Source organism: Heterocephalus glaber, unplaced genomic scaffold, assembly GCF_053883595.1.
Source record: "Heterocephalus glaber isolate CG9 unplaced genomic scaffold, H.glaber_assembly_v1.0 deba00000809, whole genome shotgun sequence".
Lineage (NCBI taxonomy): Eukaryota > Metazoa > Chordata > Mammalia > Rodentia > Bathyergidae > Heterocephalus > Heterocephalus glaber.
This window is the reverse complement of record NW_028258163.1, coordinates 2718185-2736629: the sequence shown is the minus strand read 5'-3', so window position 1 is coordinate 2736629 and position 18445 is coordinate 2718185. Positions and strand designations below refer to the sequence as shown.

The following is an 18445-nucleotide window of genomic DNA, read 5'->3' as shown; positions in this document are numbered from 1 at the left end:
GAGTGAAAAAATAAGAATATATAGTGAATACAGAACTTGAACCAAGTGAACAGACTGAGGCTCAATTTTTTTTTTTGGCACCGGAGATCAAACTCAGGACCTTGTACTTTCGAGGCAGGCGGCGGAACCACTGAGCTAAATCCCTGGCCCCAAGGCTCAATTTTAAGACTTAAATATAAGTTTCAAGAAATGTAATACCTCTCCCACTCAAACTCCTGCCATTACACAGCGCCCACCCCACCACCAAGACCCAGACCCCAGGGCATCAAGGTGGTGAGTCTGCTCGCCCAGCATCCTGTAAAGATCCCAAGTCCAGCCTTCACACTGTGCATTCTCGCCTGTTATGCACAGAGAAAGGTGGCCTGGGGGCAGCAGCCCACAGCTGGGGTCCCACAGCAGGTACTGATGGACTCCCAGACATCTCAGAATCTGACAAAAGGGACTGGCCCTCTCTCTAGGAAATCCCACGCATAAGCAAGATTGTGAGTCTCGGGTCATTCGCAGACTTAGTAAACACCACTCAAGAAAGATGACTGACAATGACACCCTCCAAGGGGCCATCTGTAAGACACAGAAGAGGGGCCGGCAAGAGAAGGCAGAGGCCTAGCACAGTCCTCCCTGCCCTGGGGGAAGGGGGCCCAGGGGTTGGTGCATGCCACAACCAGCTCTCTGAGACCATTCCCTGCAAGGTGTGCCCTCTGGCTCAGGTGAGAGCGGCCGCCACATGACTTCCATGTGCTCCAGTCCTGTACTGGCAAAGTAGTCTCTACCGTGGCATTGAGTACCACAAAGCTGGTTCTGTGAGTGTGATGTGTTTCTACGCACTTGGTCAGCAGGAGAACAGTGGCACTGTTAGAGGATGCAATGTCTCTTGGTCTACGCTCGATTCTCCCCAACTTGTTTAACATTTTGAAGTGACCACAAGCAAGAATCTCATAGTAAGAGAAAAAGCCTCAACTACATACAAAGACTTAAATCCTATGGAAAGGTGCTGTTTTAGTGCAAGTAGCAGCTATTTAGCAGCTTCAAGAACCACTATGCTTTATATTAAACTGACCCATCTGGGGAAGCTGACAGTACAAATGATGAAGCCAACATTTACCCATATTAATATTTTTCAGTCTCATAAAAAAAGTCTATATGGGGCCAGGGATTTAGCTCAGTGGTTTCGTCGCCTGCTGCGCAAGGGCAAGGACCTGAGTTCGATCACCAGTACCAAAAAAAAAAAAATCTATACAGTACTCAAAATAAGTCTTGTTTTGTTTTTAATGAGACTGGTTTCTACTGGAATCAAATGTCCTCAGAGAACTGCATCTCATAGGAACAAGCACAGACCAAGGGTTTAAGACTGCAAAGGACCATGTAGGGTATAAACACCAGGGAAAATTTAAATGCCATAGAATTGTTGCTGTTTTTATATGTGCTCTGCTTACAAAGTCACAAGGCTATAGTCTTCAGATGGTTCATTCCAACCTCATTTTTCCCATAAGCCCTGGTACTTCTCATAACCACATACAAGGAATCATAGCAAAAATGCCTATACTACAATACATAGAAAAGTGTCTTAGTTACTTTTCTCATTGCTGAGACAAAATACCCAACACTCACAAGTTAAAGCAGGAGAGGGTGGTTCATATTGGTTCACAGTTTGTAGAGGTTCAGTACATAGTCAGCTAATTCCAAGGCAGTGTGGCACAGCAGAGGGGTGTCACAGAGAAGAAACAGTTCGTGACAAGGCAGGCAGGAAAGCAGCAAGCAGCAAAGCAGTGAGCCTCCCTTTCCCTTTTACCCCATACAGGCTACAAGCATTATAGCTGGTGCCACCCACACCCAGAACTATGCCAAACCAATCAGTGGGCTAATTTAGTACCACACACCTTTAATCCTAGTATTACACACCCTAGATCCAGACAGCTCTGAAAAGCCCCACCTCTGAGTGCATGAGGCTTTGTGGGGACATCAAGACACAAACTATAACAAAGAATATCGTGGGTATCAGGTATGGGTCATCAGAAAGGGATCTAGTCTCTCTACTGTAAATATAAGTAAACAAAAGAATAGTCATGTGCTTTTGGTTGGGGTCAGCCCATCACCTGGGGTCTGACAATGTCTGGGAATCTGGACCTAAGGCCCAGAACTTAGAATGAAGTCAGTCGAAGGAGGTGTCACTTCAATGTGGTCCATAGCTAGCTACCCTCCAGACAACACTGTCACCAGCAGGTGTGCCCTGATGCACAACAGGTCTACAGAGCCTCACTTCCCACATGGGACAGCTCTGTGAAAGTTGAATCCCATCTGATACTGCTGCTTGGGATGCAGCACAGTGCACTGTGGTATGAACTCAGGATGATTTGCAGAATAAACCCATTCAAAGGCAGTGGCTTCATTAGGGCTGACTTTAAAGCTTTATTATGGAGTACAAGTATTGCTGGCAAAGGAAAAAGGGTCACATTACTATAACAGTTCTATCTTACTCTTCCCAAAGAGCAGGTAGTGCCCTGAAAATGAAGTCCAGGGGTTAAGTTCATCTAGAGAAAGGAGAGGAGACATTTATCAATTTCAGGCTCTTCAGCACCCATCCCTCTTCTTTTTTTTTTTTTTTTTTTTTTCCTCCAGTACCAGGGATTAAACCCAGGGCCTTCACACTGATACACACCCAGCCCTTTTTATTATTTAAAATTTTCAGATGCAGTCTCACTAAGCTGTTAATGGCAGTCTCCTGCCTCAGCTTCCCAGAGTGCTGAGATTACAGGCATGTTCCACCACACCTGGCTCCATCTCCCTTTTTACTGCAACTATGTCCTTTTGGCAAGCTCCCTTTTCTACATTGTATGTAGTCTTGGTTGGAGGACAGCCTTAGACTTCAGAAGCAGAGGTACCAAGCACCCCTTCCCACCCATGGGACAGTATAACCATGACTTAATCTGGCTGACACAAGCTAAGATCCCTTGGACCTCTGAAAAAGCAGGATGACAAGCAGTGAGGGCCAGGTCCTAGGTATGACATGAGATGACCCTCTTCCACCAAGAGGTAAAATGGCTTTCCCTTGCCTTTATCCTGGAAGGATCCTTGAAAGTGAACAGAATGCAGCAAAAGAGACAGTCACAAAGGGCATGAGGCTTCTCCTTCTGGGAAACACCAGTTGCTATGCATGAGGATACTCAGGTGGCTCTTTGGAGAGACCCATTTGGACAAGAACAGAGGGCCCCCCCAGCCCCACAGTCAGCCAGAAGAATGAGCCAGCTTACAAATGTATCCTCTGGCTCAGTCCATGATAGCAGCCCAGCTGACACACAACTGCAACTGCACAACAGACCTGAAGCAAGAGCTGCGCCCTACCAAATTCTTACCCAATAATGCAAGAAAAGGTAATGGCTACCATGGGCTACTAAGTTTCAGGGTGATCTGTTACATGGCATTAGATCACTAACACATTGGTGGGGGCAGTTTTTATTGAGGACACAGTAACAGGGGAGGTGGAAGGCCAGCCAAGGAGGTGGCTACACCTGAGCCGGACTGCCCAGCCTGTCCTGGCTACACAGTGATTACTGTCCTGCTTCCTGCTTTCTGCTGGGAGTACCCCCAGAAGCCTGGCCTCTTATCAACTGTATAGCTCCTCCACTGCCAACTCCCTGACCTTCCAGTACACCCTGCTTCACTAATCAGATTCTGCTGAAGGTATTCAGAATTGGCCTCCTTGTTTACAAGGAAAGTGAACAGATACAAGAGTTACCACAGGGCATTACTGGCCAGGATTGAGGGATGGTGAAGAAAAGGCAAAGTAAAGGGGAGGAGGAAAGAAAAGATTACAGTATGATTCAGAAGTAAACCAAGCATATATAGACTGATCCACTTCAAGCAAAAACTGAACATGCAGAAATGCCAAGTTTAATGACAGTAGTGACAACACAGGGTACAATGCCCCCCAATAGACTCATCTACATAGCAGCACTGCAAGGCAAACATCAGCATTGTCTACCTCTTGTAAAGGGGAATTCAGATGCACACAGAGGTCCAGAAGCCCTGGCTGAGCTCAGTCCGGCTGCTGCCAATGCACCTGCTCATTAGCACACCTGGGCATCAAGAGACATCTTAGGATGCTAAGGGAGGACTTTGTGGCATTGTCTTATGTTGGCTCTAGAATGTAATCTACTGTTTAATTCAGGGACTTCCGATTAAGACAGCATTCCATAGACACTAGCTGATCAAGTATATGCATGTTCTGAAAATTGCAAGTCTGTATTTACAGATGAGAACAGATTCCTAAGATTCCTGTAGATATGCAACCACTGTAGCTACCACAGGATCTTGCTAGGCATGAGCATCAGGTTTGAGGAGAATTAGTTTCCCCCATTCTCAGAAGTCAGGATCATTGCTCCTCGAACCATCTGGGCTCCCACCCTCATAAACTCCCATCCCAAGGCCACACCAGCCATTACCTGTGCCAAGCTTAGCAAAGACCTGCATGGACTCATCAAAGCGCTTCTGGCAGAAGAGGTTGAAGGCATACAAGTTCTTGATGTGATGGATTTGCTGCTGCTTCTCACTGTCAGAATCATCTTTCATTTCCTGACAAAGAGAGTAGAACAGATAAGTGCTCATTGACCTGAAAAACATATTCAGCATGCTCTTCACAGAAGCTCAAGTGTGCATGGCACCAACATGTAGCTTTCTGCAAACAGCCTTATCAGTACTCCTGAAAATTGCCAAGGTCAGAGGAAGACACTGTCAGAGGCGTGAGGACACTAAACATATGTGACAATTAAATGCGACACAATTTCCAGATTTGATTCTGGAATAGAAAAAAGGACAGTAATGGAAAAACTGGTCAAGTCTGAATAAAGTCTTGAAATTAGTTTTAAAACAAAAGCCCAAAATGAGATGGGATAAGCACGATGGCAGAAGCAGTCTGAGCAGGGGTCCAGGCCAGGCCAGCAGGGACCAGACTGGGGTGGCAGGGTGAGCTGCAGTCAGCCAAGGGGCTGGAAGGGAGGGGAGGAGGAGGGTGTGCTCATGGCAAAAGGGAAAGGCATGTGCAAGGCCCTGAAATGACAGGGAACATGGCATGATCAATAAATGAGACATCTGGTGAGACCTGCACAGTGGGGAAATGTCCTACTTACAGCAAAAGCTCAACAAATGAGGCAATTAACAGCCTTGTTTCTTCTGATTATCTCCCCCTCTTATATCCCATTTAATCAATCTTTTCCAACTCTAATTTCTTATTCACAATGTCTCAGTTCCCTTCTTCCCTTCCCTATGGCTACCTGAGCCCAAGCACTGTCAGTGTATGGCTGTGCTTATTCCCAGACCTTTTTTTTTTTTGAGATAGGGTCTTGCTAAGTAGCCCAGGCTGGCTTTGAACTTGTGATCCTCCTGCCTCAGCCTCCCTAGTGCTGGCATTACAGGTGTGCATCACTACCCAAGCTTAGAAATTAACTTTTACTCTTATTATCTTCATCCAAATTTCTTTAAATTTGCATTGTCTAGGTTATGCTCAGAATGACTTTTGTCATTTCTGAAATCAAACACACTCTCTACAGATTATAATCATCATTACTGAGGATGTTTATAAGAATAGGACCTGGACTCTGAAGGTCAACTCCAAAATGGCTACTGGCCATGGGAGCCCCACTGGAACAAGGGCACAGTAACTGCTTTGCTGTTAGCAACATTCCACGAAAACATAAAGGAGGACAACTACTGTGGTTTAAAGACTGTGTGCCCTGCCCCAACCCCAGAGGTTCAAGTGCTGGGAACCAGGTCCCCAGTGTGGCAGCACTGGGAGAGGGTGCGGACCTTTAAGAACTGGCCTGGTGGCAAGCCCAGAGATGACTGGGTACATGGGGTGGATCCCATGCCATTCGCTCCTGGGGAGTTTGAGAAGAGGCTGATATGAAAGGAGCAGCTCCAGCCCCGCCTGTCCTGCCTGCTTCTGGGTGGAGATGTAATTGTTTGCTTGTGCTCAACTGCTATCCACGCCAGGGTATGGCAGAGCCAATGAGCAGCACTCTCCATAAATCCTGCACTATGCCATTTGGACTTTGAATCACCAAAACCCAGCTAAATAAACCTCCTTTCTTCATAAGTAAATTGTACCTGGTATTTGTTAGAGTGACAAGCTGATTAATACAGTACCAATCATTAAGTATCAGACTGCACCCTGGTTGAATGTAACATCCTGAGGTGGTTTCAGAGTATCTAAGGAAAGTTACTCATCCCAACATACAAGTCTACCTTTGAAACCAATCCAGAGGTGTAGCAGACATCCCTGCCCAGTACTAACGGGCTATGAGTGGCACATGGTTCTTGCTTTCCCTAATTCAGCTCTATTATTTTATATCAGTCAGGAGTCAGACTGAAGTCCTATGTGACTCAGTGGGCATGTCAGGTAGCAGAGTTGGGCTAGTATTGCTTCTTTGCTTATGGCTGTCACTGAAACCTAAATCCTGGTCTATGAAATGGCAGGGATCTGCTGAATTACATGAAGCTGAGGTCAGCAAGACCCAATTAAAATGCTTTCCCCTGACTTATGGATTCTCACTAACCTGATGGTTGCTTGCTAACTGTACCCGGTACCAGTACCTGTTTGTTCTACCCAAGCAAAATAAGCAATGCTTACTTCCTAACAACCCTGCCTGGCGCCATCATGCCAGGTGTTCGGCAGTATTTCATAGATGTCTTCAGAGCATACCCAGCTTCCTATTCCTTCCCATGGTTATATTCAATAAATATTGGATGCACTTGGGGGCCTTTGTCTTTGCTGCCCAGAGCAGCATCGATCAGGTCCCAAGACCCATCTTTACTCTAAGTTTCGTTTCCTGTCTTTATTCTTTCACCTTGTGCTGTCATGGCTCACAGGAGGCAGGCCAGGAGCCACGGCACAGGTTCTGGCGATGTCCCCTTTCCTGTTCCGATACAGAGGGGCCCTTGAGTTGCTACATTCAACTAGACTGTAATATTACATTTATAACCATTACTGTACTTGCAATGTTTCTACTGTCTTTAATTTTTCAAAACAAAAAAGAGCTATTATTTTATTCTCTAATTCTATAGAATGCTAATTATTATAATTGGCATTTATCCTATATTTGCTGTGTTTTATTTGTTTTGAGACAGAGTCTTACTAGTTCAGGCTAGCCTTGAACACACTATGTAGCCTAGGCTGGCCTCAAACCGAGGCAATTTTGCTTTAGCTTCCTGAGTGCTGGGATTATACCACCACACCCAGTTCATTCTATATTTGAACAGATTAACAAAGTGAAAAAGTAAAATCACATAGAATTCCACAGGTATCTTAACATAGACCCTGAATCAAAGGCCCCTTTCAGCTCTGTGCTCATTCCACTAGTCCAAAGTAAATGTGAACATCTACACCAAATTCAGCCCTTTTGAGAACAAGGGGGAAGTCTGACTCAATTACAAATCTCAGGAACAATACTTACTGCGAGTTGCAAAGCCAATTCAAACTGTTTATCCTGGAGAAGCTGTTGGATCTGGGTTGCCATGGGGACAGGAATGAGTCTCCAAACAAAGTGATTGCTGGCCACATAGATAATGTTTGATCTGCAGGCAGAAGTAAGATTATCAGGAGAAGAGCACCGAATTATGATGACATGGAGACTTTAATCTTGGAGACAGCCTGGTAACCACAATGAAGAAAGAAATTGCTCACCCCCCTGAGGTAATGAAACGAGGCCTTTGAAGTTCAATGCTCTGGACCAGAAGCCTCGGCTCAAGTGTGCGGATCTCCACGTATCGAGGCAACACTGCGATGATGTAGGGGGGTTGGTGCTCTGTGCAAGAGAGAGCAGGCTGTTTCAGGGGCTCATGTGAAATTGCATCTGAATGAACCTTCCATAGAGCCCACAGGTCAAATCCCACCCCAAGATCAGACATCATGGTACAGAAAGGGGAAGACATCGCTTGGCCTGAGTGATGCCAAGGAGAGAACTCTCCTGCACAGATAGGATGCATCAGCTCTGCGACAGGAACCTGACCCCAGGCTACCCTTTCCTCAAATCCTGGATGACGGCCTTGCGTACCCTTCCTCTTCAGTCACCAAGTGGCCAAAAAGCTGGATGTGGCAGCTTCTAGTGAGGCTCAGGGGAGAAGTGTGGGTGAAGCTGGCTACAGCTTGCTTCTTTCTTCCTCTTAGAAAGAGGAAGAGATAGGCAGTTTCTTCCCTAGCCACTTGCCTCCCCAGCATTTCTGCCTGAGATTTTCACAGATGCAGCGCTCTACTCAGTGGCTGTTAGGGTCTGAATGCTTTCATCCCCTCTAACTCTCATGGGCTAGAATTTTATTTTGAGGCAGGGGCTCACTAAGTTGTGACCCTCTCAACTCAGCCTCCTGAGCAGCTGTGATTATAGGTAGGTGTTACCATACCCGGTTTCTTTCTGTTTTTTAAAAATGACACATAGCCATATCTACTCTCTCCTTCCTGTACTATATGATAGGTGTGGGACAAGCCACAGCTTAAAAGTGCTGGCGAAGCAGAACAAAAGTGTTAAAGAAGCCAGCATGTAAAAAGCCCCAAACCCTTGCCAGGAAAGCTTTCTTTTGTTTGAGAGGTTGTGTGATAAAGACTTAACACAGAACATTTTCTTTAAAATACAAAAACTTAAAATAAGACTGAGGGTCTGCTCTACTTTTTACTGAACTTTTGAAAGAAATTAAATATAACGGCACCAATTTAAAAATAGGGGGCCGGGGATTTAGCTCAGTGGTTCCGCCGCCTGCCTCACAAGTGCAAGGTCCTGAGTTCGATCCCTGGTACCAAAAATGAATAAATAAATAAATAAATAAATAATAAAAATAGGAACCGGAGGTAGAGCTTGGTGGCAGGACACTTGCTTAGCATGCAGGAGACCCTGGGTTTGAGGCCCAGCTCTACAGAAAGGAAAAATAATTAAAAGTAAAAAAAATTAGCCAAGTGTCACAGAGCATGCCAGCACTCAGGAGGCTGAGGCAGAAGGATCACTGTCAGTTTGAGGCCAGCCTGGGCTACAAGGTGAATTCCAGGCCACCCTGGACTACACAGTGAGACCCTGTCTCAAAAATCCAAAATTAAATAAATAAATAGATAGATAAATATTTTCATGACTACATTCCATATAATCCTGCCTACGGCCTACAGGATGTCAGAGGAAGGACCTCAAAATGTGGCCCTGGAAATTAAACCATGGACATGTTTTCTGTGAAGCACTGTGGAAGGCACTGGGGTACCAGCGAAGGTTTTCAAACATGCACTCCCATACTGGGGAACCAGAAACACATTTCAAACAGTTCCATGCATCTTTACCTCATCTGCCAAGCTGCCTCACCTGAAGAGAAGCCAAGGCCTCCTAGAACCTCAGGAAGCCTCCGGGAAGCTCCTAGCTCCCATACTTGTTACTATGCACAACCCTGGACCTTCTAAAATACTGTACTTCTAGTTGGGCATGGTGGGGCACACTGTAATCTCAGCACTCGGGAGGCAGAAGCAGGAGGGTTGCCATGAGTTCAAGGCCAGCCTGAACTACATAGCAAGACTCTTTCTTTAAAAATAAATAAATAAACAGATAGATAAAATAAAATACTGCCCTTCTGGTTTACCTTCTTTCTGGTCTACATGTCTCTAACCATCACCAGAACACAATGCTTTGATCAAGACCATTACCACTGAGGAGCCTACTGGCCTCTCGGACCCGTTCCTGGACCGCTGGCAACTGGCCCCATTGACTCCCCCTTTCCACAGACCACTTCAGCAGCTCAGTCCTGGCAGCAGCCTCCCATAAATCAGCACAGTTTCTGCACTTTCACTCACTCTTCCAACTATTCTTTCTGCCTTATATGCAAGGGAATTTTTCTTCAAGTCAGAGTCCAAACTCCCTACCTATCCTAGTAGTCTTGCCTATGCAGTGAAACTTCTTCCTAGTTAAACAATGAACTTCCCTCTGGGAAATACTGAAGTTTAATGTATCCAAAGGAATATCTTAAGCAGGGCCTTATTCTGTCTCTTTTTTTTCTTTTTTTCGGTACCGGGGGATGGAACTCAGGACCTTGTGCTTATGAGGCAGTCATGGCACCACTGAGCTAAACCCCAGCCCTTGTTCAGTCTCTTTACCTGAGACATAATCCCTGCTTCCCAAGCTAGAGTCCTTTGAGACCCAAGGCCCGTCCATGTGCCCCACTCCACAGCAGGAACTAGTTAATAGTGCTCATACTTCTGGCCACCAAGGAACTGCTGCAAAAGTGGGCAGATGCTGAAGCCGGGTGTAGTGGCACACACCTGTAATCCCAGCACTTGGGAGGCTGAGGCAGGATTGCCACAAGTTTGAGGCCAGCCTGAACTACCTAGTGAGTTCCAGGGCAACCTGAACTACATAGCAAGATCCTGTTTCAAAAAAGAAAAAAAAAAGGCAGATGCTTCCGGGAAATGCCGCCTCAGAGGTGGGCACCTGAGGCAGGCAGAGCAACAGAAACACCTGATATCCAAGTCAGAGATTGTCAGCTAACTGGAGCCTGTGTGTCTAAGCTACAAAAACAATGGCAACAATAACCATGACATCAAAAGCCCTTCAAAATAGTTATATATATTATAGGAATAAATGAGGAATTTCCACTAATTTCCAAATGTAGACTACTTGGCATAGGACATAACAAAACCATTAAAAAGATAGAAGAAAAGGAGCTAAGAAGTAAAAACAGCAGTAGACAAGCACTTCCTGAAATGTACATTTCTTTTTACATTTTAACCCTCTTGAGTAAAACTCAGCTTCATGCAAAAACTAGACTGTCCTGTTTTTAAAGGCCCTGAAACATCATCATGTACTTCTGAGAAGGGAACCGAGAGTGACCAACGCAATTCGAAGCAACCTGCTTGAGCTATGGATGGGACCCTGTTCCACAGGGAAAACACAGCCCCAGCCCACAGAGGGAAGGGCAGTAGCCAGTGGCCTTACCCATGGCCACTGGGATGTCTGTCCAGTTCAGGGCGCACTTCTGGGTGCAGATCCCCTCTTCATTGAGCACCACGGTGAGATCATCCTGACCCACAGCCACCTTCCCATCTGCCAGAGGTGCGACTAAAGGTTCCAGCTGTTTTCCTGTTGGGAAGAGCTCTTTGACAGACCCCTTTCCATCCACCTATAGGAAAACACAGAGTGAGTCATCCAGCTTTCCCTGGCCAGAGGCATGAACACTCTGGAAATGTCTAGGCAAAACCTCAACCAGGGAGGCCAGTAATATTCCTTGTTTGACATGAGTATCACACTGTTTGTTATGACAAACTTTACAACAGCGTAAGACCAGCGCTCTAATGCAGAGAAAAGTATCTGGCCTGGCAATGGACTATGCCAGGCGCTGGGGAGTGCACAGCACCTGGAGCTGCCATACATTGCTGGTGGAGGCACAGCCCCTTTGTTTGCTGTTTTCTCATAAAGCTGAACATAAACTTACCACATGACCCAGCAACCCACTTCTAGGCATTTACCCAAGGCAAATGGAAATTCATTTTTACAAGCACCTGAATGCAAATGTTCATAGTAGCTTCACTGTAATTGCCAAAGATTAGAAACAACTTCATCTTCAACACATGAATGGGTAACAAATTCTGGCACTTTCAGAAACAGCCATTTAAAAAAAGCTATTGTTACACACAGTACAAGTGAATGGCAAACATATTACGCTAAATGAAACCAGCCAGATTCAAAAGGCTACATAATGTTTAATTCTATTTACATGACATACCAGAAAAGATGAAACCTTAGAAGACAAAGAACAAATCAGTAGTTACTGAAGTTTAGGGAGCTGGACAAACACGGGGCTAAAGGAATTGGGGTGAGGTGATGGCTATGTATTTTGATTACGATGTTAGTCATACAAGTCTAGGCACTTGTTAAAACCCAGAGTTGTGCATCAAGAAGAATAAATTTTACTGTATGTCAAAAAGTTTTATTTTTTAATTAAAGCAAGATTTCTTACTCTTAGAATGCTGCACTCTCAAGAAGGTGAAGGAGGCTGGGGATGTAGCTCAGTGTTAGAGCACTACCTGGCATACACATGGACAAACATGTCAAGAGGACGGAGAGATTGCTCCAGCTTCAGCTCGGTCCCCACCCCTCACAGACTCCGCTTTGCAGCCTTGTGCTTTGTTGCTATTAGGCAGCTGCACAGTAGTGATTCCTCCAGGGGTTTGCAACCCTGATGCTGATAAAATTAAGACGTTCCCAAAATAAACTATGGAACAAATATATCAGTAAACAACAAAGAGTTCCCACATCGGGAAATAGGAAGAAAGGCTTCTAGAATTGCCAAGTCTGGATCAATAGAATCGAGTAAAGGTAAGGGATTTAGATTATTCTATGACCGGAACGGTGTATCAACATTTTCTACATAGAGTACACATATTGGAGGGGAAAAAATGTGGATCTTTACCATTTAGGTTAAGAGAAAAAGCAGGTTATAAAATAATGTGTATAACATGAAGTTATTATGGTTTAGATTTTTAAAAGTCCACCTAAGGTCTCAGGTGTTCAGAAGTGGTACTTTTGGAAAGTGAGCAGATCACGAGAGCTTTAAACACATCTATCAGTGCTTCATCTACTGATGAGCTCAGAGCTGAGTGTGCTGCCAGGAGGTAGAGCCTGTTGGAGGAGGTGGTCACTGGCGGTGTGACTTGGAAGCGGGTACAGTATTCTCCCTGGCCTTCCCCTCTCTCCCAGCTTCCTGACTATGTTGAGCAGGTTCCTGTGCTAGACCTTTTTGCCATGCCATTTCTGCATTGGAGCCAGTCAACAATGGACTAAACCCTCTGAAACCTTAAGTCAAAATAAACCTTGCTTCTGATAAGTTGTGTATGTCAGATATATTGTCCTAGCGATGAAAAAGTGACAAACACACATATTTTCATAAAAAGGATAGAAGCCCATATACCAAAAGCTCAACAAATTTTTCTTTCTCTTTTTTATTTACTTTGTTTTTTTTGCAGTGTTAGAGAAGTGAATCCAGGGCCTTGTGCATGCCACGTAAGTGCTTTATCACTGAGCTGCATTCCCATCCCTCAGTAATTACAGTAGTACCTCAGTTCACAAACAGAAGTGTTTGGCAAAATTTTGTTTTTGTTTGCAAACTCTGCATTGGGTAACAAACATGACTGCAGTCATCTTTCCCACTGTAACACAAATGTGGTCATCTTTTCTAAAATTGTAGAACAAATTACATTTGTGAACTGAGGTACCACTGTATTTCTGAATGGGGAATTCCAGATGATTTGCACTTCCTTTATTTCCTTATCTAGATTTTGTTATTTTTATTTTTTATAATAATACATGTATGTACCTTTTGAAATATAAGAAAACAGTGACAAAACCTTTTTTGAGATAGGGTCGGTCTTGCTATGGAGGTCAGGCTGGCCTCCATCTCACAGTGATCCTCCTGCCTCCGCCTCCTGTGTGCTGGGATTACAGGTGTGTATAACCATGCCCAGCTCAGAAATAAGTTTTAAACCAAATGTACTAAGAGATTTGGGGAGGCAAGAGATTCAAAGTCTTAAGAATACTTAAGTAAATGAGGACAGCAGGGCAAATGTGCGCAGTCCTAATGATCAGTCCTAATAATTAGATACATGGTGTGGATAATCATTATATAGAGAACTGAGAGCTGACACTGCTTGGCTTAAATTACTCAGACACCTTATTTGTGGAAAATGCTAACAGCACAAAATATAAACAAATATCCAAACAAAAACCCTCATATGCCAAAAGCTGTACTTAAGGTAGTCTCCTGACCTGTAGTTCAGAAGTACATAATCATCTTTCCCAAGGCAAACTGATGGATGATATTTGCAAAATCAAAAGGTTTACCCTTATTAGGTAGTAGTCTCTCTTGAAACCCACACAGATGGAATTTTCACACCAGGCCATAGACTTGGGTACATCTGGCACACTAAAGTCCCCCTGAAAAGAGAGTAGGAATACAGGTGAAAAGACATTAAAAGGAAAAAGAGAAGAAAAAAAAAGAAACAAAACTTATGATCTATTATTTCACTTCCATTCTGCAGAATAACCCTCACCCTCATCTGGACACAATTCTCTTAACACAGTGCCAGGAAACAATGCCTAATAAAAATAGAAGTCACACAGGAACGGGGAAAAGTGCACTTGGAGAATGTAAAGCTCACTTGGAAATAAACCAATCTGCACAAATGCTATAAAATTATATCACAAGTGGACATGAACAAGTTCTCAGCTACTTTACACCAGAGTATCTGGGTGGAGAGACTATAAGCTGGGGATCCTAAACTTCACTAGAACCAAACAGGAAGTCTGTCAAGCTATAGGCTGTCCACAGCAGCAGCTCCCGCCCCACCCAGGGACCCATTAACAGTGGACTTCACCTGCAATTCATGAAACTCCCTGTCCTTCCAGAAATAGAGGTGCAGTTTCCTTTTTACTGCCACACACATCCGCAACACCTCCTCGCCAGTCTCTGTGTGCTGGTAAGAGATATTCAGAGGAAATGAGGATGCACATAAGACAACTCTGTAACTCGGTGACAACTACATCACAGATTTTCTACCTTGAAATGGCAACTAAGCTGAAAATCCCCAGTAGTATAGTCATGCTGCTGGCAAAACGGGGGAGAACCCCATCATCCTCCTACATGTCCTCAGAAATTCAAAGCAGTGTGTGCCTAAGTTCTGCCACCAAGATCTCAGCAGCATGTGGACATTTACAACACAGAGGAAAATCACAGGGTAGGCCTTCCCCTACATGACAGCTTCCTCCTTTTTTCTTAAACGTCTCTTGCTTATGACTATCATGAGTCAAGGATCAGCATATGCCAGTGACACTGGACTCACTTTTACCTCTTTATTTTATTTTTATATTTTGGCTTTTTGGGACAGGGTTTCACTATGCAGTTCAGGCTGGCCTTGAACTCACGGCAATCCTCCTGCCTCAGCTTCTCAGGTGCTGGGATTACAGGCATGCGCCACCATACTTGGCTTTACCCCTTTAAAGGAGTTGGAAAAAGAAAATCCTAAGCATAAAATAATGCAGTACTGAGCCAGGGAGGGGAATGGGAAAAAAAGATGAATCAAGATATAGCATGTACAGGGCCCAGGATTTAGCTCAGTGGTTCTACCACCTGCCACGCAAGCACAAAGACCTGAGTTCGATCCCCGGTACAAAAAAAAAAAAAAGATATATCATGTACAGGTACAGATTCCCTATGATGAATGTTATCATTATATACATCTAAAATGTACCAATACAATTAATTTTTTAAAAGACAAAAGAAAAAGAATTTTTAAAAAACAATGCAGTATCAGAGTGGAGCATACATGTTAAAAGAGATCGTGGTTGGGGGTGGATGAGGCAGATTTTGAAGACTGTAAGGATGATGAATTAGTAAAAGTAATGAGATGTCATTTTTGAACAATAAAGACCCCCTAGGACAAAGGTCTCAGTGATCTGTAATTTAATGTCATAAATAATTATGTTCCTGATACTGTCACACTCTTGCTTCCCTACTAATATTCTGTCCATGACAAGGGCTTTTATGAGAGCTGAATGAGTAATTATCACACACAGACACCTGGCTTTCCAATCAGAACACACAGGGAATGCAAATGTCTCAGCTTCACACCATGCACTATGGGGGAAACCTCTCCACGGTAATCCAAACGCTCTCTTCGGAGTCACCTGGCCTGGGCTCACCACTGCCATTTCCCCCCAGAAGGGTGCACAGGTAGGGAAGGGTGCACAAACACAAGCTCAAAGCCACATTTGTCCTGAGTTACTCACATGGAGGTCACAGGTGAACAGCGATGCTCCCTTTGCCTTTGAGACTAGAGTGATTTGTTGAAATGTCAAGAGATCATGGACATAAATGTTGTTTTCTGTTTGGAAGGAGGCAAGATGTTACTATAAATGACCGCCCTTCTCTAGGACAGCCACACACGAGATGAGAAAGGTGACTGACTATACAACACCTGCAACGACCAGATGGCAGATGCTGGTTGAAGATGTAGCTTCAGGTTCACTAACAAGGACTCGTTCTGGGACGTTATCAGGCCAGTACATTTAGGGCTCACCTGGTCTTCTCACCTTGGATATTCTGGTCCTTAAAAATTTGGGCTGACTTGAGTAGAAGAGCTCTTTCACTTCCAAAGCACTCTACACTTTGCCCTTCTCAAGCCTGGAAATTTGTGACTCAGCATTTGTACAACAAATAGTTTTCAAAGCTATTTACATCAGGAAAAGGAAATCTGTGGATTTTGTATGAACTCAAGGCAAGGATTTCATCCAAGCAAAGCTAGCAATATAATACAGAATCCCCTCTTAGACTACTTAGTTCCAAGACCCCTCAGGGGATGCCTGAGTTGCGACAGTACTGAACCCTGTAGTATGTTTTTCCTATACATGCCTGTGACAAAGTGATAAATTAGAGGGCTGGGGATTTAGCTCAGTGGTTCCGCCGCCTGCCTCGCAAGCTCAAGGTCCCGAGTTCAATCCCCGGTACCAAAAAAAAAAAAGTGATAAATTAGACACAATAAGGGATAAAAACCAGTAAGTGGTAATAAAATCTAACAATACATAACATAAAAAGCTTATGTGACTATGGTATTTGTCTCTTAAATATCTTCCTGCACTGTCCTGGCTGCCCTGCTTTTGAACCCACAGTTGATCACACATAACTGAAACCTAAAGAAGGAAACTGTGGATCGGAGGACAACAGTGATTCTCCCCTGGCCTCCTATCTAGTTTCAGTCATAAGGGTTTAGGTTGCCTTGAATATGCTTCCTTAGCTGCAGGAACTAAGTGTACAATGACTCTATTATTTGGGGCCTGGGCTGAACAGTGCAGAGTGTGAGGCAAGTTTCTAGTCCTTTGCTGCTAAAAAAAAAGGCCTTACGGGCTGCCTTCATGAAACTATGGCTTCCCACACACCCCTGAACAGTCTGGCTCCATCTGCCTCTCACCTGATAGCTTGTCACTGTTACACCCTAAGCCCAGCCACAAGGAACCATTTGCCATGTATTCATATTGCAGGCCCTTGTTCAAGTTGTTCCTTCTGACTGTAATGCTCTGTCTACCTCTCTTCCTGTGGAAATCCTAGTAATCGACTAAACAATACAGTCTCTCCCATTCCTAGGATAGGGTTTTGCTAAGTTTAAGTCACACAGACTGGCCTCACACTTGCATTTGTTCTGCCTTAGCCTCCCAAGAGGCTGTGATTACAGGCAGGCACCACCATACTGGCCCTACAGAACTTTTTATAAATGTCTACTGCCACTTACTACTAGATATTATTATTACTTTCTGTTACTTCAGTCCTCATATTCTGAATATAAGTATCAAAGACAGAAACAATGTCTCATTAAATTTGTTACTGCCTATGTCTAGTTCAGGCTTTGGACAGATCACACTTCAGTAAATACAGTACTTGATTAATTACTGAATGAATGAAATGAGAATCTTTGCAGAACAGAGTTCATGTTTAGGGTAGATGCTGCCTTTATTACCCATGGGCTATGTCTGGTTTGGAACATACCAATTCATTATAAAGTTAATCACTATCAGATCAACCATGAAATGGCTAGCTATGTCCGTTTTTGTCTTTTGGCACCTAAAATACAAATGCAACCCTTGTTCTTACCTAACAAGCTGACCAGAATCTTAAACTGGGAAACCACATGGATCTGGAAAATAGCAAATTAGACAAAATTAAACATTCTGGACAAGGTCTAGCAAATGTTCATTTAACAACAGTGCTAAAAAGGGACTAAAGAGCCTAGCCAGTTACAGGACTCATTTTTATGTGTAACTACGATTTATTCTATGAAAGAGGATTTAGGTGCATAACATACAGGCAGAGAATCCTGCATGAGTAAAGGGCAGAGAGCAGAGGACTCAAAAAGTTAATAAAAGTTCTCGCTTCCCGGGTATCGTGGCTTGGGTGTGATTCCATTACGTCAGGCGTTGGTCATGTGTTGGAATCTCGGTCTCCAGTGTGGTGACATTAAGAGGTGGGGCCTGGGAGAGGTTCTTAGATCACTGGAGGTGGACTCTCGGAAGTGACTACTGTAGTTCTCGTGGGACCCTTACATTAGACTCAAGAGAAGGTTGTTACAAAAGAACATTCTCCGGCTGCTTGTTTGGAAATTGGATCTCTCCCTCTTTTGTGTGCTCCTGCAAGGAGGTCTTATCAGAGCAGAGCTGATGTTGGTGCCATGGCCTTGAACCTCCAGAATGTGAGCTAAACAAACCTCTTTTCTTTATAAAGTAGTCTGCATTAGGCATTTCATTACAGTAACAAAAGACAGATACAGCAGGGTCCCATATAAGTCTAATATGCTTGGAGCACCCATCATCGCTCCTTACCTGTTGAATCTTTTTGGAGAAGTTCTTATTGGATTTCTCAAGAGTTACTTCAAATCTGTTGCAACCTATGAAAA

At 44.1% G+C, this 18445-nt stretch overlaps 1 protein-coding gene across 2 annotated transcripts in view; it reads right to left on the bottom strand.

The window, feature by feature from the left end:
• The window catches only part of Vps39 (VPS39 subunit of HOPS complex), a 50484-nt gene that overhangs the window by 21404 nt on the left and 10635 nt on the right, over window positions 1-18445 (bottom strand). For both annotated transcript variants that reach the window (XM_021241657.2, XM_004861639.4), the window contains 9 exons: window positions 18372-18436; window positions 17647-17689; window positions 15792-15886; window positions 14381-14479; window positions 13848-13940; window positions 10947-11130; window positions 7676-7796; window positions 7446-7566; window positions 4440-4569 (listed from right to left, as the gene is read on the bottom strand). In XM_021241657.2, coding sequence (XP_021097316.1) covers window positions 4440-4569; window positions 7446-7566; window positions 7676-7796; window positions 10947-11130; window positions 13848-13940; window positions 14381-14479; window positions 15792-15886; window positions 17647-17689; window positions 18372-18436 — 951 coding nt within the window. The remainder of the gene's footprint in view (window positions 1-4439; window positions 4570-7445; window positions 7567-7675; window positions 7797-10946; window positions 11131-13847; window positions 13941-14380; window positions 14480-15791; window positions 15887-17646; window positions 17690-18371; window positions 18437-18445) is intronic.